This window comes from Lissotriton vulgaris, chromosome 1_1 (genome assembly GCF_964263255.1).
Source record: "Lissotriton vulgaris chromosome 1_1, aLisVul1.2, whole genome shotgun sequence".
Classification (NCBI taxonomy): Eukaryota; Metazoa; Chordata; class Amphibia; order Caudata; family Salamandridae; genus Lissotriton; species Lissotriton vulgaris.
In genome coordinates, this window is record NC_141685.1 from 716,413,661 (window position 1) to 716,439,690 (window position 26,030).

Below are 26,030 nucleotides of genomic sequence, written 5' to 3' on the forward strand. Positions count from 1 at the left end.
ATCTTAAATAAAGGGTCGTGGGCGACATTAAAGTGAAAGCTCAGCATGGGGCGCTTTTTAAAAAAAAACTCCAGTGACAAGCAAATGCTTTTTTTTGTAAAAGCGCCCCATACCACGCTTTCACTTTGATGGTGGCCTCGCACCTTTTTTTACCCCGTCTAAGGAAAGGTTTATGGCCGCCATTAAATTCAAAGTGCAGCATGGGGCGCTTTTACAAACAAGCATTTTGAATGCAATAGGTCACGCATTTGCGAGAATTTAAGTTATTGGCATTGTAAATTATTATGCCTTTTGTTTAAGTTTTAAAAAGAAAATATAAATAAAAGGCATTCTCATTTACAATGCCAATAGCTCAAACTCGCGCAAATGCGAGACCTATTGATTGCAATGCTTGTTTGTTTTTTCTCCTAGTCACTAGGGCTCCTGTAAGTGTGCAGTACTGTCCATAACTCAGACACACCCAAGAAACTATTAAAATCACAGTGAATGTGTGGCAGCATTACAAAGGCCATAGTGCATGAATATCAAGGCTCTCTGCTCTTCATGGGGACTGTGACTTACTCACATTAGACAGTTTGTGGCGGTGGTGGCAAGAACCACATAACTGTAGATAGAGTATCATGGCTGGCAAGGCTAACTGATTATGGAAGAGACTGAGGAAGTGATATATTCTCTGTCAATTTGAAATTTCTGCTTGATTATAAATGAATTGATCTTTAGTGAGTGTCTGACATCCCTGAAGCTGAGTTGAGTTTCTCTGACCGACGCCGTGTTTAAATCAAAATCAGCATGGTTATTATATTCAGCACTGCAGCACATCCAATTTAGTTCCAAAATGTCGGCACACGATACTGCCTCTACCTCCAGTTCAGAGACAGATTGGTTGAAAATGTTGTTTCTAACTATACTACAAGCCTTTACAATCGGATAGGTCTCGCATTAATAAACTTTGAGCTATTGGCATTGCAAATGCATTTTGTTTTTTGTTTTTTGGTAACAGTAGCATAAGTACTAAAATATATTCCACAAAGGAAGGAAAGGATGCAGTACCACAGGCTGTTACTAGGTGTCCCTGTGGAGTTGTAAAGGGACCTCTATTAGCCACATAAGATACAGCACCTTAAATGCAATTATGAAGAGAAAAATTGCAGCTGAGCTTACGTTCTCATTTGTTTTTTATTGGAAGTGAGATTTTTGCTAGCTTGCATTTAAAAAAAAGCACCATTTAAATAAACAGCAATGTAAATGGGCCGATCCAGCATCACAGAACGTAGAGAGAACCCCTCCCCCTAAGTCCCCTAATACCATCTTTACCATAAACCCTAAAGTTTAAAAGTATTTCAAAGAAGAAAGACCTGTTAACTTTTCCAAATTTAGTCACAATACACTGTAGTTTATTTGATTTTTGTGATCTGCTGCTTGCACATTTCAATAAATAAAACATGTGAAAGTCACAATGAACTTTCCTCGCATGTCAAAGGCAAGAACCTGGAATTTCCTTCACCAACATAGTTTTACAACTGGCCCTGAGAGCCCTGTGTTTATGGCCTGACAAATGGCGTGTAGTTGCCTTGAGTAATAAAACTGGTTTGCCAAAAGCAGGCTCGTCCCTTCGAAATGCAAGCAATACATTCAAGCCATTTTTTCATGACATAAGCAAAAACAAGGGCTGCCTAGTCTAGTAGTAAATCAGACACACTCGGTCTGTAGTTTGCTCTGCTGTAGAATTCACTTTGGGAAAGTAAATCCCTGGAAGACCCAGTTGCCTTTCATCATGAACACTAGTGTGCTCTTGTGATCAGTCCAGGGAGTTAGGAGATGTGCTGTGCAGTGCAGCTAGCTTGATCTGCAGCACACAGTAACAGAAAATATAAATATAAATATATAAATAAGGCGATAGCCACTAGGTATATATAGTTAGGACCTAGTTACCATAGGAAATTCCGAACATTCTATTGGGAATAACTTTGGTGCCGATTGAGGGATCTGCCTGTAATTTTCCTTAAGTATGCCTCGCTGCGCTCCGCTCCTTCCCTTAAAGTTTCGGGGGGATTCGTCAAGCAGGGGCTGAGAAAAAAGGGGGGTCCCAAAACCTGTTTTCCCAATGTTAATTTCCATAGGGACATTCTGACAAGGCTACAGCTCCAACGGCTGAATGGAATTACACCAAACTTGGCAAAATGTTAGGGACAGGTATGCAGTAGTTCCTTTTCTATATTTGGTGCAAATCCCTCCAGTAGTTGTTGAGAAATTGAATTTGAGCAAATTATATATCTATATGCGCTCAACATTCTATTGGGAATAACTTTGGCGCCGATTGAGGAATCTGTGTGTAATTTTCCAGAATTTTGGCCAGCTCCGCTCCTTCCCTGAAAGTTTTGGGGGGATTCGTCAAGCGGGGGGCAAAAGGGGGGTCCGAAAATGTGTTTTCCCCATGTTAATTTCCATAGGGACCTTTAGACACGGCTACAGCCTGAACGGCTGAATGGAATTACACCAAACTTGGCAAAATGTTAGGGCCTGGTATGCAGATGTGCCTTTGCTACGTTTGGTGAAAATCCCTCCAGAAGTTCTTGATAAAATTGAATTTGAAAATTTTCAAATGGCATTTTCTATGGGACCTTCAGACACGGCTACAGCCTGAACGGCTAAACGGAATTAGACCAAATTTGGCAAAATGGTAGGGACAGGTATGCAGTAGTGCTTTTTATATATTTGGTGAAAATCCCTACAGTAGTTGTTGAGAAAATTGAATTTGAGCAAATTATATATCTATATGCGCTCACCGTACCGCACTGTACGCGTAAGGTACACGTACCGTACGCGTATGTGCGCGTACCCTTACGTGCATGAGCGCGTTTCTGATTGGCTGGCAGTCGACTGTCAACATTCCAAACTGTCCAAACCAGGAAGTGTTAGCCACCATCTTGTTTTTCAGGAGAACTGAGGCACAAGAGAGCCCAAAACAAGAGTGGAAAACACGGAAAGGGGGCATGGTAGAGACCCCCAAACCTTTATCCCATCTCAGGGGGTCCCAAAAAAAAATTGAAAAAATCACGGGGTACGCGCACCGTACGCGTACCGTGCGCGTACCCCGCGATTTAAAAAAACATATATATATTTTTGCACTTGCTGGTCTTTCTGAGACCCCCTGAGAAGGGCTAGGGTGTCAGGGGGTCTCAACCCTGCCCCTTTTTCGTGTTTTCCACTCTTGTTTTGTACTCTCTTGTGCCTCACTTCTCCTGAGAAACAAGATGGCTGCTCAGGTGGTCCCAGAAGGATAATAACATATATAAACGTTACTCGGTAATAGAATTAGCATTTACAAAACCTTTGAAATTTATTGAAAAAAAATATAGGTTTTACGTCTGCTATAGTTAGGAATTAGCATTTAAAAAACCTTGCAAATTCACTGAAAAAACCATCGGTTTCAAGCCTTATATAGTTAGGAATTAGCATTTAAAAAACCTTGCAAATTCACTTAAAAAACCATAGGTTTCAGGCCTTATATAGTTAGGAATTAGCATTTAAAAAACCTTGCAAATTCACTTAAAAAAACCATAGGTTTCAGGCCTTATATAGTTAGGAATTAGCATTTTAAAAACCTTGCAAATTCACTTAAAAAAACCATATGGTTCAGGCCTTATATAGTTAGGAATTAGCATTTAAAAAACCATTGAAATTGGTCCTATATATTTAATTGTACTAACTATATTTCGCGCACCCGCAATCCACTGCTGATGATGTCACATATTACATCATTCATGACATGGTCAGTGATATCACTGAAGACATCTCAAATGACATCACTGATGACATCACTGATGACATCTCATTTGACATCACTGATCACATCACTGATGATATCATTCATGTGATAATACGATGCACCTCCTCACATTCTAATATAACCTTTGATACACCCACTGTTAAATACAGACTACCATTCTTGAAACCATTGACACACCAATACCAGTTACTACATACGCACTCACTGATTCCTAGGTCTACACACACATTCACTCATTTACCCATAGAATCACTCATACATACAGTCACTCATCAATACAACACTACCATATGCACTCATACACCTATACAGACACTCACACACTGCCACTCATCCATGGAGTTACTCACACACCTAGTCAGTCATGCAAAGAATCAATAACACTTCCATTTCCTCAACTATACAGTTATACACACACAACACCTTACTTAATTTAATTTTAATTTAATAACGATTTGTAAAGCGCCTGGTGACCCAAGGGCATCCCCGCGCTATAGGAGTTGTAATCCAGTTGAGGGAGACGAAGATAGGAGAGACAGTTAATTAGGGAATAGGTGTGTTTTCAGCTTTTTGCGAAATGTCAAGTAGTTGGGTTCAAGTCTGAGGGAGCGTGGAAGGGCGATCCATCCAGTAGCTGCTTGGACAGAGAAGCGTCGTCCTCCTGTACGTGCCTTTTTAAATCTGGGAATGTTAGCCAGGTGCTCATTCTCAGATCATAAGGATCTGGGTGCTTTGTAGGGAGTGATCATACTGCTGAGGATCGCGGGACCAGATCCGTTGATCAGCTTATGTGACATGCACATGGCTTTGAACTGCACCCTTTGGCGCACAGGGAGCCAGTGCAAGGCCTTAAGGGCAGGTCTGGCAGACTCTCTAGGGGGAAGGTTGGTGATCAGACGTGCTGCAGCGTTCTGTGTCCGCTGCAGTTTCGTCAGGGTGGCCTCAGGGGCTCCCAGGTAGACCATATTGCTATAGTCCAGGCGGGACAGTACTAGTCCCTGGATAAGTAGTTTCCTGGAAGCAGGGGGCAGTAGGGGGAGAATTTTGCGAGTCGTGCGCATGAGCCCGAAACAGGTGCCCGAGGTTTTGGCTGCTTGCGTTTTCATGGTGAGCTCTGGTTCGAGCCATACACCGAGGGTCTTGATTTCACGCTTCGGGAGGGGGATTTCTCCGAATACGTCGGGCCAGATTGCTGGGGGGATGGCCGTACATTGTTTCCCTAGGAGCATCACTTCCGTCTTTGACCCATTTAATTTTAATGATGAGTCACTCATCCAGCTGTGGATTTCTGTGAGGCAGTTGGGTCAAATTCTCTGGGTGGTTGATTAGTTGTGATAAGGAGACGACCAGTTGAGTGTCATCAGCGTAGCTTACCATTTTTATATCAAATGGTGTCACCACGTCCTCAAGGGGGGCCATATAAGCATTAAAAAGCGTCGGGCTCAGGGAGGAACCCTGAGGGACCCCGCTTGTGAGGGGGAGGGTGGACGAGTGGTGATTGTCGTCCCATACCTGGAACGTACGACCAGTGAGAAAGGATTCAATCCAGCTGAGAGCCGTCACGGAGAGCCCTGCTGCCTCGAGTCGGTGAAGAAGGACACGGTGGTTGACTGTGTCGAAGGCTGCGCTGAGATCCAGGAGGATCACTGCCACTGACCCTCCTGAGTCCAGGATGCGCCTTGCCTCCTCGATAACGGCAAGAAGGGCGGTATCTGTGCCATGGCCCGGGCGGAATCCAGTCTGGGATTGCCGTAGTACGTTATTGGTCTCAAAAAACTGAGATAATTGTTCGTTGACCAATTTCTCGGCTACTTTGCTGATTCCGGGGAGTAGTGATATTGGTCGATAGTTTGACATGTCCGATGGGTCGAGCTGGGTTTTTTTTAGAAGTGCCTTTACCACCGCACTTTTCCAGCTGTCAGGGACAGATCCCTGAGCAAGCGAGCTGTTGATAAGCTCCATGACCGTGGGAACGATGACAGGGGCCACGGTTTTCAAGAATCTGATGGGTGCCGGGTCCAGAGGGGATCCGCTTTTCATTTTAGTCAGGGTACGTTCTACCTCTGTGCTGGTTACTGGCCGGAAAGTAGCAAGTGTGGAGGAGCGAGGGTTGCTTTTGATCAGTCCGGGGGATGGGTGGCTGGCCAGGTGGCTGGAAGGGCCGGGCGGAGGAAGGGAGGCCAGGATGCGGGAGATTTTGTCATTGAAGTATGAGGCAAGTTCATTACTTCGGTCGACCCGGGGGGTGATGGAGAGAGGGGTATTGGGTACTTTAAGCAGCTCCTTTACTATTAAGAAGGATTCCCTGGCGGAGTTGGAGGATTCTTTTATCCGTGCATCGTAGTGGGAAGCTTTAGCGTGCTTAATGGCCTCTTTGTAGAGTCTGACGGTGTTATGGTATGCTTCCTTGCTGGCGTGCTGCCAGTCTTTCCTCCAAAGCCTTTTGGCTTTTTTGCAGTTTTTGCGAAGTAGACGGAGGTCCGAGGTGTACCACGGGGCAGAACCGGGTTTACCGTTTTTGTCCTCCCTAGTTTTAATTGGGAGCACTGTGTTCAGGGAGGTGGTGATCCACTCTCTAAATTTTATATCGGCGACAGTCGGGTCTTCCTCGCCTGCAGGGGTGGTTGTTTTTAGGATCCTTGCCCATTCTTCGGTGGGGAGTCTGGACCAGGTCCTGTCCCTGATGTAGGTAGGTGGTTTTTGTGGTTTCCTGAATGTTCCTGGAAGTTGGAAGGGGACCAGGAAGTGATCTGTCCAAGGGAGGGGGAGGGCCTCCTTCATTTGTACCGAAGGGGAACTGGTGAACACTGAGTCCAGGAGGTGACCCTTGATGTGGGTCGCTCCGGAGTTGAGGAGGCGAATGTCGAGTGCCGCCAGATCGGAGATCAGGTCGGTAGCTACCAGGTCTGCAGGGTCATCGAGATGGATGTTCAGGTCACCTACTATCATGAAATTTGATAGGGAGTGGGCCTGATTTGTTACAGTGTCCAGGAGGGAGCTTGCGAAAGGGCCTGGGGGGCCGGGGGGACGGTACACAAGGACTCCTGTAAGTGAGTTGGTCGGGTCAAGATTAATAGTGAACTGAAAGCTTTCGGAGTCGGGGATCTGCGCATCGCTGGTTTTACAGTAAAGATAGTCCCGATGAATAATAGCGACACCACCACCTCTACCTAGAGGGCGGGGTAGAGACTGGATGAGGAAGCCCGGTGGGGTTGCTAGTGCCATATCTGATTGCGAATGTATGGCGAGCCAAGTTTCCGTGAGGAAAAGGATGTCTATCTCCAGGTCCTCTATAAGATGGTTGATCTGTGTCGCATGTTTGGGGAGCGAGCGACAGTTTAGCGAGGCGAGTTTGAGGGAGGCGGGTTTGTGGGGTTTTGTGGGAAGTTTGAGTTGGACTGGTTTACAAAGGGAGCAGTGAATGAAAGGTCCATTTAAATCATGGATATATTCACAGGAGGGAGCTGGGGGTCTGAGACTTAGTAGCTCTCGACGTGAGTAGCTTACCTTGGGGTCAGTTGTGTTCGGCAGGGGTTCTGGCACTAGGCCCGGCCGTGCGCGGACGGGCGCAGACGGGCTTGCCTTAGGCGCGCCTTCTGCGTGCAAACGGCGCTCCCGCTGCGCTCGTCCGCTGCGCTGGTATGGCCGGCACATTTGTACTGGTTGAGAGTGGGCGTGGCCTCGCAGTAGGCGTGGCTACCGCCTTGGGCGTTTCCCTGTCTCAGCGCGGGTCGCTGTCTCAGGGAAGGTCGAGGAGGGCTGTGTCAGCGCGTGAGGTGAGCGCTTCAAACAGGTGAGCTCCCGGGATATTAAAATCACAAAGAAAGAGCACAAAATGACAATTTTAAAAGCGAATTGTGGTCACAGTCCTCCGGCTTCCGCCTCAGAGGATACAAACAAACAAAGTAATAACCGCTTGTTTTCAGCGCTTATATACTGGTTGAGAGTGGGCGTGGCCTCGCAGTGGGCGTGGCTACCGCCTTGGGCGTTTCCCTGTCTCAGCGCGGGTCGCTGTCTCAGGGAAGGTCGAGGAGGGCTGTGTCAGCGCGTGAGGTGAGCGCTTCAAACAGGTGAGCTCCCAGATATTAAAATCACAAAGAAAGAGCACAAAATGACAATTTTAAAAGCGAATTGTGGTCACAGTCCTCCGGCTTCCGCCTCAGAGGATACAAACAAACAAAGTAATAACCGCTTGTTTTCAGCGCTTATATACTGGTTGAGAGTGGGCGTGGCCTCGCAGTGGGCGTGGCTACCGCCTTGGGCGTTTCCCTGTCTCAGCGCGGGTCGCTGTCTCAGGGAAGGTCAAGGAGGGCTGTGTCAGCGTGTGAGGTGAGCGCTTCAAACAGGTGAGCTCCCAGATATTAAAATCACAAAGAAAGAGCACAAAATGACAATTTTAAAAGCGAATTGTGGTCACAGTCCTCCTTACTTATTCAAACATATACTAACACATACTTACTCAATTATACAATCACTGATACAAGTACACAATGATCCATACAGCCATTCGCACATTCACTGGCTCTCATGATTAGTCATTTATATATGCCAACTCTCACATGCACTGTGTTTTACATATGTACTTACTTGGACATGTAGCACTGAGATATCCATTCACTCACCAACACACCCATGCACACAGTCAACCACCCATATAGCTGTTTCAACATGCACTCTTGAACTCATACACCTAGTGAATCAACTGCTCACACATCAATGCACAGAGTCACACACCTCCCAGCCACCCACACACACACTCAGTCTCCCATTCAAATACTTGGGCAACCAATCAATAACCCATATAGCCACTCATATAGCTACTGATCAACACATGCAGCAGCTTACACAACAACAGACATACTGATGCACACATTCAGACAGTTTAGTCACTAACCCATGCATTTAGTAAGACACATTTAATCACTCACTCATACAGTCAGTCACGCACCTACTAAATCCTTCATCCAGACACTTGTACATCTACTCATTCTTCAATATGTAAAACATATTTAAACTTTACAGAAACACATAGTCACTGGATGATGTCATCAGTGATGTCATCAGTGATGTCAAATGAGATGTCATCAGTGATGTCATCAGTGATGTCATTTGAGATGTCATCAGTGATGTCATCAGTGATGTCACTGACCATGTCATGAATGATGTAATATGTGACATCATCAGCAGTGGATTGCGGGTGCGCAAAATATAGTTATTACAACTAACTATATAGGAGCAATTTCAATGGGTTTTTAAATGCTAATTCCTAACTATATAAAGCCTGAAACCTATGGTTTTTTAAGTGAATATATATATATATATATATATATATATATATATATATATATATATATATATATATATCCAGCTCAAGTCCCTGCAAGTTTCCAGGAGCACTCGCAGACGGGTGCGTGATGCGGTCACAGGACCCGCATAACATACAGCTCACGGTTTCCACCAGTTTTCGCCAAGAAACCACGCACTCCGGGGGTCGTTTTCGATTAGTTTATTTTAAGTTCGCAACAGACGCGTTTCGGCGCCCCGCTTCCTCAATGTTACATTGAGGAAGGCGGAGCGCCGAAACGCGTCTGTTGCGAACTTAAAATAAACTAATCGAAAACGACCCCCGGAGTGCGTGGTTTCTTGGCGAAAACTGGGGGAAACCGTGAGCTGTATATATATATATATATATATATATATATATATATATATATATATATATATATATATATATATATATATATATACATATATATATATATATATACATATATATATATATATATATATATATACATATATATATATATAAATATCAGTATAACGTACACCGTTATATTCTTATACCTATATATATATATCTTATAGGTTACATAAAATGCAGAAGTGTCATCTTATCATCTTACTGGCAAGCAATTATGGAACATCATCCTGCTTCTTTGTGACTTTTGTAATAAGCAAATTTGTAAAAATGTTATCTCTTGTAATGAAATCTATTTCATTGTAAAGTGCGGTAAACCCTCTGGGTAATGTCTGTGCTTTATACATCTTTTCGCTTTCTAAATTTTGCGTAAAAATGCCAATTTGCTCACACTTTTTCCAAAGATTTCCCAGGAGGAAAAGCCCCTGAAACTTTATAATAGTTGGGCTAGCTTTGCTCACTCGCTGCACAGCATTCATCCCCAACTTTCATGCCCACCACTTTCTGTTTCAACAGCTGCCATTTGAACATGCTAGTTTTAGCAATGGACTGCTTCCACTCCCCCACCTCTCTACCTAAGGGCTGAAATCTGCACATGCAGCTTCCCTCTAATTTTTGTACTACTCTCCCAGTACAGCTCAGTGCAACAGCCAATGAATGCTCAGTTCGGGGCCCAGCACATACAGCTGTGCCAAGGCACATCAGTTCTGACCAGCAAACCTTGCTATAATATCTCTCAGGACAGCAACTTACAAGGAGCATAGCCCCTAAAAACATATTATTCGGCAAGTGTTTATTTCCTGCCTAATCAGTGCAGTTCACCATCTGCTCAAAGGGGCGAGATTGGCCCAGATTCACCTGGAGGACAGAATGCAGCCAGCTTCTGGAGCCCTCCTAACTTTGTTTCTTCACTTTTATCAGAGATGTGCTTCGCGCACTCCTCAATGTAATTCGACGGATTACCATCATGAATGGGGCACAATAAGCTTCAGTGCCCCCTGTCCCCCTTTCGCTTCACAAGAAAAAAGATATATCCAGAAGAAAAAGGGAGGGTGTTTTGCCACTTTAAAATTCTTTGCAATGAGTATTGTGGCTTGTTCCTGAGGTCCCCTCCAGAGGTATTGCACGCTTCTGAAGACCACATCTTGATTGTCATTTCATTCTAAATACCTCACCTGGCGTATAGCATCCCATTCTGGAGGAATTCATCTGGAAAATTCTGTTCAGTTTTGGAGCCACATTTCCAGAAGGGTAAAGAGATGTTGAAAGCTGTCCAGTGACAAGCAACCAAACTGATGCACCGTTTAAATTACAAGTTGTGTCACAAGAAGGGCTGCCAAAACATCTCCTTAAAACCATAGGCGGCTGGTCCATAGGGGACGCTGGAGCGGTGCCCCAATATCATCAACACAAAAATAATCTGCTCACTGCAGTTTGGGCAACAGGAATGTAAGTAGACAAATTGACAACTTTCACCATTCGTCTGTTTACTTTTCCGGACCTGTGCTTCACACAGGTGAGAGTGCGCATGTCAACGCACAGCGCAGGACAGAGAGGGAGTCTAACTGTATTGTGCCTGGGAGGGGGCGGCGCTCTTCATTTCAGCACCCGACTCACATTCACAAACCATTAGATATGATGTGCATGCCTAGTGTAGTGCAGCATGTCTAAAGATAGCATCCTGCTCGGGAGGTGACGTGTTTTTGACACAGTCGCCCCATGCCCTGTCAAATGCCAGGATACAGCAGAGTAAACAAGGGAAGCCCCCAGTCGCATCCAGTCTTTTGATTTGGCAGTCTGAAATCAGCACGTGATCTTGAAAAAGTCTTCAGATTCTTCATGCACATTCTTTGAATATTTCCTGCATACGTTACAGTTTGACTTCAAACACTCTTTTAAAAAAAATTGCATTTAAGTACCCACTGGACTATTTTGGCTGCGATAAAATTCAAAATAGCAATCACTTCATTTGAGATGAAGCTGGAAATCATGTACTCTCACTCTGGGTAAATTACCCAGATGAAAGCTTGCACTCTGTATGTTCTCGCGGCAGATTCCAAGATGCCCGCCTGACTCCGGGGCTCCTCACCGCATCAGGAGTGATGGCTTCGTTTTTGGCGGTTCTTGAACCGCTTAAATAGTATAATGGGGTGGTTTGGGCAGCGGAACCCCTGCTGAACATGAGGCTATCCTTAAATGCCTCCTTCTTACTACTGGATGCCTGAAACGTCAAGCAACACTTTAAATTATATTTCGGCCATCATTTTATTTTTTCCTGACTGGTGAAATCCTCCTCAGCCATAACATTTTATTAAGGTACTATTTTGCTTCTTCATCTTTTTTGGGCTTTGGAACTCTCTATCAGTCCTTCAGCTACTCCGAGACATAATACCGACAAGGGAGAGGCCGGACTTGGCCCGGGGAACTGCATTCAGTGTTATTGCCTGGAGCTTTAACCCTGCCCATCTTCTATTTTACTTTTATTCGCCTAAGAATCTTGATCATAGGCCAGACTCGGCCCTGTGAATTCCCTCTGCACCCAGTGTACCTATCTGGAGCACCCTGTTGTGTAACAATTCTATATTAATGTTATGATACTCACCTTAATTTAAGCCCTGATGAAGTTCTCCATGTGAGAATGAAACGCGTTGAAACGAGTGTAATGTTCCTATATCGTATGAACTAATCAATTCGAAATAAAAACATTTTCAAACCATAAACCTACTCTCTGGACTTCATTACCTGATGCACAAGTTAGAACACAGTGGCATTATATGACGGCTGGTGCCTGGGCTTGTTGCGCAGGACTTCTACTATACATAAAACTAGCGTGAGGTGCAGAAATAACTGTCCACCATTCAAGTCTCTCTTTTCTTGTTTTCTGTCTCTCAGCTCAGTTTGGTTACATCCAGTTAGCATTAAATCTTACATCACTGGCCTTTTTCCTTTTGTATTAAGGAAAGACTTTATTGAATTCACATGCCTATGCTGGGTTTTAATATTTATTTGAATACATGGGCAGAACCAAGCATCTACTATATTCAAATAAAAGGCTTACTGTCAGTTCGCATGTGTCGGGCTCTCCCTCTACAGTGCCCCCCTGTAGTTGTACTGAATAATTCAATCAATATTGCTCAATCTAGCTCTTCAAGAACTGCGTCTGTACCCATTAAATCGTAAAAGACACAATCACCCTCCTCTACCAACAAAAGACTCAAACAAGACCCTCCCTCTCCACTAAAAACAGTTCCGCCTGTATCTTTAGACACTGTATTGGACGTAATACGTGCACTCAGACCATTTATGGAGGAAACCAAGACTTGTTACAAGTCCTGGATACGAAATGGTCTTCACTCAAATCCAGGTTATTCTCAGTTGAACATCATGTCAATGATTTTTATGATGTCTCTGCAAGGGTTTTATCTTTGGAGAGGGATGTTGTACTCTTGAGGAAATCTGCTGAGGACCTTGAAAGCTGAAACAGCCTCCATTTATATGGCCTACCAGAGGGCATTGAGGGAGATGACTCTGTGACGTGTATTACCTCCTTTCTTCTGAAGCTTTTGGACCTCTCTGTGCAGGTCTCTTTGAATATCCAGCATGCTCACAGATTAGACCCTTGCCTATCTTCCTCATCTGCTCCTTCTAAGGCCTGTGGCGTAATCCTCCTTTTTTTGAAATTTACTGACCTCCTGCAAGTTCTAATTGTGGCGAAGCTTAAAAAACAGCTTATTGGGTCTGGAGCTAAACTGCTCCTATTCTAAGATGTCTCCACAGTAACTGCTAAATGGCGGAAGGAGTTCCTGGATCTTAGAGAAGCTTTATTTACTTAAGGTGCACATTATGGTTTATTTCATCCATGTTTGTTCAGGGTGACTCATAAGAACCGCATCTCATTCTTTGATGATCCTGCAGAACTTCAAAAATTCCTTCATACACACTCCAAGGCTTCCAGGGATACAGCTGGTCGCTCTTCTTAGATAACTTGACTATTGTAATAATAGTCGTTTGACTACTTTTTAAGAGTTTTAGGATAATTTTTTCCAGTAATCCTACATTTTTTGTTTCCTTCACAGGTTACTACTTGTTGGATGTATCTGTATTAGGTTCTTTGGTCTCTTTTTATTTTCTTTATTACAGAGCATCAAGAATCCTTGCATATTCACCCCCTGTCCTTGTGTAATCTCCTGACATGGTATGTCTCCCTTTGTTGGAAATGCCATCTTCATTGTCTGTCACCAGCCCTTGTTGGATTCTTTTTTCCCTTTGAAGGTACGTATTACAGTTGTCATTCCTTCTTTGACGTGTGCTTTTTCCTCTTACGCTCTCACTCATTCCCCCTCTTTCTTTCCTATTTTCTTTTTCTAATTTCTGCTTTATCGGTCTCAATGTTTTTCTCACCCTGTATTTCACCTTCTTCACTACTCTACTCATCTCTTTTTTATCGTTGATGAGCGTGTTGTCTTATATCTACTTCAATCTCTCTACATTCAAAGGTGTATCTTGGAATGTGAAAGGTTTTATTAACCCTATAAAACACAGAGAATTGTATCCCATTTGGCTTCATACAATCCAGATTTAGTCTTATTGCAAGAAATCCCCTTGGCAGAGTCAGAAGCATTGAAACTCAAACAGAATTGTGTAGGCTTAGCATTGGTCTCCTACGAACACTAAAAAAAAAATGGGGTGATTACTTTATGCCATAAAAAGTGGAAATGTTCTGTTATTTCTCAGGAATCTGATTCAGAAGGTAGATTATGCTTATTAACAATATTTATTTAACAGTTTTCAATGTTTACGCTCTAGCCCAACTGGATTATTCTTTCTGGCCTAACATTACAAAAAACTGTATTCAAAATAATGTTTTTTTATTCTAGGAGGAGACTGTATCCAGGTTATTGACCTTTTTATAGATCACCAATCCCAAGTCTGTTTTATTCCTCACAAGACCCACAAACAAATCCAAACTACAATTTCTCAAGCACACCTTGTAGATTCCTGGAGATTTTGTAACCCAGAGGCAACATAATTCTCTTTTTTCTCCACTCTACATGGTTCCCTAAACTGGTTGGACTACATTTAACGAAATATCTACAGATAATGCTTCATCTATTCTTCTACGCACTAGCACTAGATATTATGGTGGACGCTATAAAGTTGACAGATTATTAGCTAATGATCTCAAATCTCAATGGAACACATGCTGGGAGAATATATCCACACATCAAACAGAGCACTTCTTTTCAAAGATCAAGATATCTTAGAAGAATTGATGGAATTCTATAAAACTCCGAAGTCTTCCCCTTCTACTACTAGTATTAACGCCTATTTTAACCAAATTGCTTCTCCCTCTCATGAGGATCTCGACTTAACATCACTAGAATCTGATGGGTCAATTCCGGAGCGGTCTCAATCTTTAAGTCTTCTTAAAAAATATAAAACTCTTAGCCCTGATGGCTTACGGCAGATTTTTATTTGCACTTATCAAATCTCCTCCTCTGAAAAGTCCTGCAACTCTTTCAATACTTTTTTATTATGGGTAAAGCAGAAGGCACTTTTTTAGAAGCTCCTATCTGTCTAATTGACAAAGATGGTCACGATCCCAAACATTGTAAGAACTATTGTCTTATTTCTCTAGTGAATGTTGATTATTACATTTTTGCCAAACTGCTTGCTCTTTGTATTGACCCTCTTCTACCAAAAGTAATTGGCCTAGAGCAATTTGGTTTCGTTAAAAGTAGACTAACCTGCAATAAATCATGCCTATTTTTTATGTTTTGAATAAGGCTCCTACTCTTTCCTTTAGCCGCTAGCACTATTGATGTGGAGAAGGCTTATTTAAACATCTCCAGTGGCATGGCTTCGGCTCTAAATTTGTTTCTCTTATTTCCTTGCTTTACTTGGCCATTAAAGCTTCTGTCACTGTTAACGGTCTCACCTCTCAATTCTTTCCAATGCAACAGGATGTATACGTCAAGGCTGTCCCCTATCTCCTCTTCTATTTATTTTATCACTTGACCCTTTTTTACCCATTATTCTATTTCTGGGTTTATATATGGTGATCATCATTTGAAGTTTTCCGCCAATACAGATCATATTTTACTCTTTATATCTCACCCTGAAACCTCTATTCCTCCTCTACTGCAAAAGATTCCTTTTTTTCCCTCTGTTTCAGGTTACAAGATCAATTCTGACAAGACAGAAATTCTTCCTATTACTAAATTTTGTCTCAAACAACATTTTGAATCTACTGGGTTCGTTTGGAATAGTTCTAAAATAAAATATTTAGACATCTGGTCCTATAAATGTTTACTGGAATCAGTTAAAATGAACATGAAAAAGGCTTAAATCATATCTCTAAACTTATCTCTTCCTGGAACCCTCTTTTTCTCTCTTGGTGGGGTCTTCTCGACTCCATTCAAATGATGATCACTCCTGTTTTATTATATATTCTTTCTATGATTCCTGTCAAAATTCCATCTATTTAAGTTTATTCGACTCTCACCTCTCTAAGAGGCCCCATTAGTATGGCAGGCTGACTTTGTCCGCACGCCATACCCTCGGGAAACAGGACCGCCCGCTGGGGGTGCGGGGTCCTGCACTCCCAATTAGTATGCGCCCGCCACACTGACGGACGTATGGAGCATCTGCAACATTGCGTCGGCCGGTGCAGAGAGCACCGCCCACCGCAATGTTACAGAGGCAGGTTGTGCATTTTAATGCACAACATGACAGGCACCGCGGGGTGCCTGCCACATTGTTCATTCAAAGGGTACCCCCCATGTGCACCGCCGACCGCCCGGAGTCCCTGGGGGCCCACAGGCTGAGCTAAACACCCTGCTTTTCTCAGCTGGACAAAAAAAGAAGTCTGCAGGAAACCAAATCGATAAATCAGGAGGTGGCCCCACACTCACAAACATGGATTTTTTTTCAACACAAATGTGAGGGACTTTGCTGCTGGTCTCTGTCTATTGCAAGAGGAGAACAGAGATGTGGTTTGAATTGGACACTCGGTATGCAATCTCCAAAACAGTAATGCACACAACAAACGAATCTCACAACTTACTAATGTGCATGTTAATCCGATAAGTACACATAAATCACTTACAGCGAAGTGGTGGCCACTTCAGCCACACAGCACACCAAACAGAGATTTATTTTAAATTGACAACATTAACATTGCTTTGGAAGGCCCTTAGAAGCAGAGGAGAGAATCCATGAAGGAGAGGGCCTGGAAGCGTGGCATTCAGGCTAGTTTCTTTTTAGTTAAGGTTAAGAGTTGTCCTCATTATTGGCAGGGTGCATGAAAAGTATAGAAAGTCATATTTGAAATTGCTTTTCTTTTTTGTAATGTGTTGTACTGTTAGCATTGAGGGTCTGCAGTGACCCCACTTAACCTCCATAAAGAGGTATTCCTTTTTAACTTTCTTTCTAAACAGAGATTTCGTTTTTACTCTTTACTAGAAGTTCGAGTCAGGCACAAGCCTAGCTCTGGCTCAGCTAGAGGCTCTGTTAGGTTCTTAGGCAAATATTTTATTTCACCAAAACTCTTTTTACTCCATTATCATGTATGAAAGAAATCACTTTCAATTAAATATGTGTGATCAGGCTGCTAGTTGTGCAATATGATCACTTTTAATAGTTCAGTGCTACAATGTGCCCTATTAATGTCAAAGCGTCAACTTGTCATAGAAATACACTTAAAAAAAACTTCTAAGAGACTTTATCATACTTTACGCCGTTAGTTATGTGATTAACACAACAAATATTTTCACAGTTTGGCTTGTGCTTGGGCTCTGAGATCCGAGCCAACTCTGTCTGTTAATTTGTTGTCTGTCCTATATACTAATGCAGCGCTAAGAGGAATGTCTCATTTACAACAGCCATTTTTACTTCACAAGATGGGCCGAGTTGGTCCTGCTATACCTGACCTATTGAAGTGAATGATAAAGGGCAAAATGGTAACGTGATGCACTTAGTCCAACCAAATGCAGCAGGTAAGTCATTATATACCTAGAAAAGCCAAGGCATATTGGCACATCACAAGAATACTTGAACATGTCATCAGTGTCCTTTCAGAACCTCTTGATTTCAAGATAATTAATGTGGCGGTTGAGCTCCAAAGTGAACATTGTGTTCTATTGTTTTACAAAATGTTTGCAGCAGAAAATCCTTGAATTAGGCTGTGTTCTCTAGCTTTGTGTGCTTGTTTATTCAAATTTGAAAAGGGTATTTACGGCCCACCACTTTCAAGGTTCACCAGCCACCACTGCTTAAATCAAGCCTTGGCAAAGCCATAAGGTCACTCCTCTAAGAAATCACTTGACTTTGTAAACGTTTTTTTAGCCATATTGTACAGCAGCGCTGGCTTCAGTGCCAGCATGGATGAAAGTAAACAAAAAAACAGTACTATGAATTGGTCAACATTGGCTGTGCCATAGAGCTTTAAATATTTACTTTCAGCCACGTTGCAACATGGCTAAGAAACATTGGCAACGCCAAAAGATCTCACATAGTTGAGACCTATTGGCTTTGTCAATGCTTGTCATTCTTCTCTTCCTTTCTGATAGTTCCCTTTTTCTAGCCTGATGACTCATGAAAAATATTTTCTGTTTCTCCAATAGATTCAAATTTCTTTTTATTGATGATGTGCCATGGACAGTTTTATTAAACAGACTGACAAGCGTTGACTTTGCAAAGACATTTAACAAAATAATGCACCTTACAACGATAAGATAAGCTAATGAAAATCAACAATGTTTCTTAAAATAATTTATAAGAAGTAAATTGGAAAATTAGAAGTACATACTGTGTACTACAGTTAATTATCACACTCACAAATCAAACTGTAGAGGATAATTCATCCCTCCTATTTCATAAAGCAATAGTAAGGAGAAACAAGCATTTGCAATGCAATTGGTCTCACTTTTAGGAGCTTATATGTATTTAGCTATGCAGCACATTAGCCTGGGTGCTGAACCATCTACTGTTCTTTAACATGGAGGGATAGTAAGCACCAAACGGTGTGACATGCCAGGCATGGTAACACTTGGAGAGAAATATTGCCTGTCACCAGGAAATTATATAGTCCAAAGCTGTTTTTAATATAAATCAGGGCCTTCAGTGGTCATTTCACTGAAAATGCAAGATTTGAAAAAAATATTATTGTGCTTGTGGAAGACAATTTCTAAGGACTGGAACCTAGAGAATGCTAAAGTGATTCTGGTATTTTACTGACCTTTGCTTGTCGTTTCTGTTAAGAAAGTTAAATAGAGGCAGTTGAACAGAAAAAAAAGTCCCTAAGCAGAAGCAGACAAGTCCTAGGGCTGATCTCCAGAGCCCACATAGTACATACACATATAAGTATATACTAAAGTATATACAAGAGGTCTCGAATGCTCAACCTAAAAAACCACAAGTTAAATAGAGACAGTTGCTAGAAAAATAAAAAAAAGAATGTCCCTCAGCAGATAGCAATTCTGGTATTTTACTGACCTCTACTGGTCATTTTCTATCAAGAAAGTTAAATCGAGGCAGTTGAACAGAAAAAAAGTCCCTAAGCAGAAGCAGACAAGTCCTGGGGCTGATCTCCAGAGCCCACAAAGTACATACACATATAAGTATATACTAAAGTATATACAAGAGGTCTTGAATGCTCGACCTAAAAAAACCACAAGTAAATGCAAGCCATGGACTGTACACAGTTCAATGCTTAAATACATTTTAAATTTTAAATGCCAATTTTAGTTGTTTTTAGCACAGATGCAGCGTCTTCTGCAATGTTTACTCAGGATGCTCCTTACCCATACTGGCGATGATGCTGTGAACTGGTAGCCGAGAAGGGCCATGATAGGAGGATTTGCATGAATTTGCTTCCTTCATGTCTTGCTGTTTTTTGAACGCTGAATTCTCTTCCTTGGTTATATGGATATAGAAGCAGGTGTCCGTTGAGCTCATGATGTACCGAGGCCCAGGGTTTAGCAGAATGTTTTTGTTGTCCTCACGCCGAACACCAATCAAGCACACACCAAACCTGGGTTGTGAGAAGACAGCAATTTGTTTTTAAATAAACAATTATTTATTGTATAGGCATAGTAAAATATCCATAACGATTTTAAAACCAATTACCAATGTTCAATAATTCCGATAATAGTCTTAAGGTACCAAGAATAAAAAAAGTATGACCATGAATTTAAAAAAGCTCTACAAATTAAAAAAACAAAAACGCAACAGTCCAAGACTTTTGTGAATTTCCCAATGAATGGTGTGTTATTCAAAAAGAAGCAGTATCTAACTGTGTCCTGGATTGTTCTACAGTTGCTTCAATAAAACTGGACTTCAATTACTTTTTTCTTACATAGTAGTTTAGGGCATATGCAGATAATATGTTTGATGGATTTGTTCTTGTAACCGCAGAGCCGACATGTTTTTGTTGAGAGGCATTAACTATTCCACGACCCTTGGAATTGGGGTACTTGGATATGCATAAGGTAAAGTCTCAGAAACATGGCTTTGCAACCAGGGTTTAAAATATAGGACAAATAGTTCTGATGTATATTCATGTAGGTGTCAAAAATGTTTTTGGAATGCTTAAATTGCTGCAAATTGGTCAGATCAATCTGTCTGAAGTTTTCACTCAGAGACTGCCTTAAAGAACATTCCAGGCTGCACGTGACAAGCTGAAGACAGACAGCAGTAAAGGTAAATTATTCTGAGTTAACAGCAATTTGCTACTGTAAATCTTCTCCATAAAAGACACTGTATGAAATCAGTGTTGTTTCAACTTACAATTTATCTGCCAGATTCTAAGATTTCTGACTCATACATTCTCATATTCTAAGCTTCATGAGTCATACACGGTCAACTGCGTGTTACCCCTTTAGGACGTGCTCTTACTATCTTGACATGCTCACTTTGTTAGGCTTTTGTTAATGCAACTCTATTCATAGCCCCTTACGAAGTATCCCAGGAGGCTGGTCCTCCCCCTTTTTCTCTTCTGCCCTTTCTAACTACACCACATAATCATACTATATACCTAGTAATCTATAAGGATAACTAACACCCTTCATCACCAGGGACAGAATACATGTTCACATAAGCAGTTGAGTACACAGATTAAACTGAATGCCACAACTTTTACTTTTGTATATACATTGGTGCAGTATCATAAGATGCTGTGCCACAACCACACACGTGTAGACAATTAGAAGCTTTTGCAATTGTGTGATTTTAATTTGATTCTAACTATATTTTAACTGTTGGACTTGGCCCTTTTTGCAGGGTCATCCCTAAACTTTTTGCCTTCCTCCTGTATTTTTTATGACCTGTTGTTGGCTGTTTTATGGCTCTGGGCACTTTACCACTGCTGATCAGTGCTAAAGCGCATATGCTCTCCCTATTGTGCTGCGTGTGCCCAGGGCTTATAAATCAAATGCTGCTAATGGGCTTGAAGCACTGGTTGTGCCACCCACAGAAGCAGCCTGTAAAGTATGTCCCAGGTCTGCCATTGCAGAGCGTGTGTGCAGTGTGGTACTGCCATGTTGACTGGGCAAGTGCACCCACTTGCCAGTCCCTAGGTCTTCTGTTTTCTGTGTACTAGTCACCCCTATGGTAGGCCCAAGGTCCAGGTGCACTGTAGGTAAAAGGTAGGACATGCCCTAATGTGTGTGATATGTCCTGATAGTGAATTACAGCCATTTTCGTTTTTCACTATGGCAAGGCTAACTGTTTCCCATAGGCCAGAATGGGCAGTTAAAATTATAACATCTTATAATCCTAACTGACTCAGGGAAGTAGGTAGAAATTCGAGTTTAGTGTGCCTGAACTCAGAATGATAAATTACATCTTTTAGTGAAGTTGGTTTTAACATTCTGTGTTTGAAAATACCACTTTTAGAAAGTAGGTATTTTCCTGCCTAACTATCCAAGCCTGCCTCTACTAGGTTGTGTATTCCTTGTCTGGAGTTTGAGTGACAGGGGCTGGGGGATTTGAGGAGACAGGGTGAGTCAGCACAGGGCTGAATAGAGATATCTGCATGTAGATGGGTGGGGGGAGTTGCACCTGGGACCTGAATTGGGCTGGGCCTGCCTTCCACAATGTTGGCTCCACCTCCTGTGGTGCGTTTGATGTCCCTGGCCCACACTGTCAAAGAAAAGAAGGAGTCTTGTCAACAAAGTGCTCCAGGACTGCATAGAACTGGTTTGGACTGGGTACAGGACCCTCTGCCTTCAGAGGACAAAGGATTTTCTAGTATAAATATGGGTACCCAGACCCCTAAATTTTAGATCACTTTTGTGAAACAAGAAGAGCCTTTGCTGAGGAGAGGACCTAGAGAAACTGAGGAGGAGACTATCCCTAAGCTGAGTGTTGTTTGGGGTATTGGCCTGCAGTGGTTGCCTGACTGCCAAAGAAAGGAGAAAGGACTTTTTGCTACTTTCAAATCCACTTGTAAAGGATCTAAAAGGACTTTAGATAGAGCTTACCTCCTGCGGAAGTCTCAGGGACAATAAACTTCACCAACCAGCTCCCCTGCCTTCCCTTGCTGGGAATTGAAGGGCCTGCTGTTGAGCTGGGCATTCTGAGAGCGGAAAGCGCAACACAAGACGAAGAAGCGTGTCTCTGCCGCAGACATTGTCGTTGCATCACCAGAGAAGAGTGTTGCTGTCACAGCAGACGCCGTCGCATCACTGGAGAAGCATACCGCCGCTGTCACCATCGCATCACTCGAAGCGCCTGGCATCACCGGAGCAGAGTGTCGCAGCAGACGCCATTGCATCACCAGAGAAGCGTGTCGCAGGGCCTGTCGCGGGTCAGAAGAATCGTTGCATCGCCGTACAGCGGTCGGGCGTGCACGCATCATTGTCGCATCAAGAAGAAGACGCCATTTTGTTTCATTGCACTGGATCTTCATCGCATCATGGTGCTGCTGGTCAAATTGCCACAGAAGCGCAGTAATAAAACCTACGCAGTAGTAGGGACCCGACGCTTCACCATTCTTGCGTGTAAGGAACCAATGCTTTGTTGTTTGTGGTCTTGTTTTAAGTCTATATAAAAATACTTATTTTTATACTACAACTTGTGTGGTGTCCATCGGTAGTGGTGTCACTGGGTTACTGTATGTGTTCACAAATGCTTTACACACTGCGTCTGAGATAAGCCTGCCTGCTCGTGCCAAGCTACCAAGGGGATGAGCAGGGGTTATATTAGGAGTGTACCCCCTTACCCAGACTAGACGCAAGGGTCCCTATTTGGTCAAAGGTACCTACCTCTGCCAACTAGAGACCCACAAATCTGACAATAACAATGTAATTACAGCCTTGATAAGCCCCAGTGCTTATTAGCTCTAGGCTGAAACAAGTTAGCTGAGATATCCATGTGTACATTAATGTGTACATGTGGAACAAAACCTGAAAAGAGTAAAATCTAAATCCACAGCATATGATTATAGAGGCATTTACCGATGACGTACAATAATTTCTGATGTAATATGGCCTATTTTTAATAAGTATTAATACGTTTATATAACTGATGGAAGGGCAAATCCAGAAAGACACCAGTACCAGCAATACCCTGAAATATATTCATGTGGTCAAAACTGAGCCATGTTTCACACACCAAAGCCCTTATCATACTTAACATGGACTCCGTTTTTGTGTACTCAAGTAGTTTTAAATACAATCTAATAGAGCAAAAGGAAAACATATTAATACAATCAGGACAAAATGAAGCAAGGACAACTTGTAATAAAGAAGAGGTACACAGGTATCAGTTAGATGGTTACTTGCAGTCCTGTCACATAGGAGCTCAATACTTTCTGCCAACAATTCCTGCAAGGACTCAGGACCCCTCCCAGAAGTGTGAGTGATCCCCCTCCACTCACGGTTGCCCTTGTGCACCCTTAACTACCCCAACCCCCTCTGGGTAATCAGAGTTGGAGTCTTAGTTGGTGCATAACAGCCGCAGTTTATTTGAAAGCATGAAACATAAAAATCTAATTTTCCATGGTCATTCATGCGCTCCATGATGTAAACATTGCATCATATCTATAAAATTATCAACACTGATGCATTGTTCTTTACACTCCTTACAGCACTTCCAGCACAGACCCCTGTATGACAGCCCCCCTCCTTTCGTGTCTAGAGCTTTCGGCCTCCAGGCTACCCTTGCTAACGGTAATTACGTGGGTGGCATAAGTCTCGACCCAGGCTACAAGTGCCGGGACCACCTGCTGCTGATCTCAAGCTGACCAATTGCCTGCTCCCCAAGTGTCCCTGGCGAAAGGCATCCCAAGGACACTCATCAACCTAGACTAGTGTGCTTTCTTGTCTGTCTATTTTTGTGCTGTTTCCACCACACTGTCAGTGGTTTCCTGACCTCTGGCAGCTCCCCCTGGGTCCCTCATCATCATCATCATGAAAATCCTAACTCCCCCAGTGCCCGTACTCAGCAGGAAATTATCTATCCCCACTCCTGTCAGGTGAAATCAGTCCACCTGCTGTTTTCAGATTGATGAGGCCGTGCCTCACAAAACCCCACCTGTTACCCCTGCAGACTTTTGCCATGGAAATACTCAGCTTTCTACTGGACCTTTCTGGTGCTGCATGGCCTTGTGCACCCTGCTATTCATGTTGCGCTATGACCTCAGACCATAAGACGTCTGCCGGGCAGACCAATTTGGCCACTGCCTTTAACCCAAATATCATCGCCCAACCATGGTTGCCAGATCGTTCCTTCAAGAAGCACCATAACTGCGTCAGGCCTCTCTTCCCATCCTAATGTTTCCTGAATGGCGGGAAGCGGTAGAGCCCATCGCTTGCCTGACGGCCCCAGCCATGTCACCTCGGTGTTTTTCAGCCATATGTCCTTGTATTACTGTGTGCCTCGACCCACCTTTACGCCCTTGTGAAATACGAATGTCCCAGGATCCACACTCTGCACCCGTCTCCATAGGGCCCTGCTCTGGGAGAAACAAAGTCTTAAATCACTGTGGGTTGTAAATAGCCTTAAAAGGGCCCTGACGACCAGCGTCTGTTTAATGCGCTCCTCCCCCATCGAGCTAACAGCTGCCGTGGTCGCCACCCCTATGAATAATGAATGCAACCCAAACTCCCTGGCTGGTAAGCCTGCTTTGCATATTGCTAATCTGAAAACTGGTGTAAATTAGAAGCGGCTCAAACATGGCCCATCCTGGTGCCTGAAGAGTTGTCTCCCTTTGTATATATTCTGCCCCAAGTAGTCTTGCAAAAGGCATACTGGGCAGCATGCCTTTTCCTCCAGGCATTCCAGCCTAGAGGTTCTTCCCTTCCAATCCGGATCTGTTGTGGAAGTATACAATCATATGCTTGTCACCCATCCAGATGTCCTCCCCCCAACAGGCATGCGTCCCCAGGGTTATTGTTTGAAGGGGTGACCTGCTCGCTGACCGTGTATGCCTCAAAGAATACCTGAGCGAATGCTGCTCTGAATAGAACAACTGTCTGGTTCTAACCGGAGATATAGGGGAGCACCACCAGTAGTTTTATCAGCAATGACAATTCAATTGCCCTTCTGTGGCCCCTGTGCCTTGGTTGCAGCCTTTCCGACCCTTTCATTTCTGCCCTGCAATAATAGGAATTTGCTGGATCTGCCCTTTTGGGCAGTTTTGCATTGTGTAACATTGCACAGTACCTTACTTTTCCCTCCTTCAAAGCTCACTGGATGACAGCAGTTACTTAATTTTTCGTCATCTCACGGTGCTCTTGAGTGCTGGTCACCTGTTGAAAGACTTCCCAGCACTTGATATCTTTTTGTTGTCTTGGACACCAGTGCATTCTCCACTAACATCCTTAGGTCAGCTCCACCTGGCCCCACATTTGTTCAGGCATGGGTGTCATAACGTGCGACGCATGTGGTGCCAGCTCTCACATGGACCTACCTTCAATCACTATATTAATACTCAGCTGGGAACTGACCAGACGTCTCAACAGCCTGACTACCCTTGGACATTTTGTGGTCCCTAAATTCAATGCCTATACTAATGCACGGTTGTCCACGCACAGTGTGATTTGCTTTTTAGTGAGTTTTTCGTTCCAAATAGTAAATGCAAAGATAATGTGGAAGAACTCGAGCAGAGTAATGCTTTTGGTAACCTCAGCTTTGTGCCAAGCTACTGGTCACTGGGCTGCCATTCAGGCAGCGTCCAGTACTGCCCCAAATCCTTCGCTCCCAGCAGCACCTGTGAACAATTCCAATTGTTTGGCTGTCACCCATAGCTCGAGCCACATCAGCATACCATTTAATTTAGCTAGGAAGTCATCCCACTGCTCCAGGTCCTCCTTCACTACCAGCGGGAGATGTAGCCTGTGATGCTTTTTTGACAGACCCTTTGTTAGCCGCGCCAGGCACTGTGCAAACCCGTCCTGCTGGGATAACAATGTAGGCAAAGTTGAGTTTGCCCAGCAGCTGCTGGAACCCCCCAGGGAGGCCTTTCTCTTACTTAGGAGTCTCTGTATTATCTCGCACAACTCCACCACCTTTCTTAGGGGGAGCCTGCACACCCCT

The 26,030-nt window shown here is 43.2% G+C and overlaps 1 protein-coding gene across 1 annotated transcript in view; it reads right to left on the bottom strand.

Annotated features, from left to right (window-relative positions):
- The window catches only part of LOC147747702 (potassium channel subfamily T member 2), a 1,549,272-nt gene that overhangs the window by 268,100 nt on the left and 1,255,142 nt on the right, over nucleotides 1-26,030 (bottom strand). Inside the window, exon 17 of the mRNA XM_086926024.1 lies at nucleotides 19,295-19,524. Within this exon, the coding sequence (XP_086782150.1) occupies nucleotides 19,295-19,524 (230 nt within the window). The remainder of the gene's footprint in view (nucleotides 1-19,294; nucleotides 19,525-26,030) is intronic.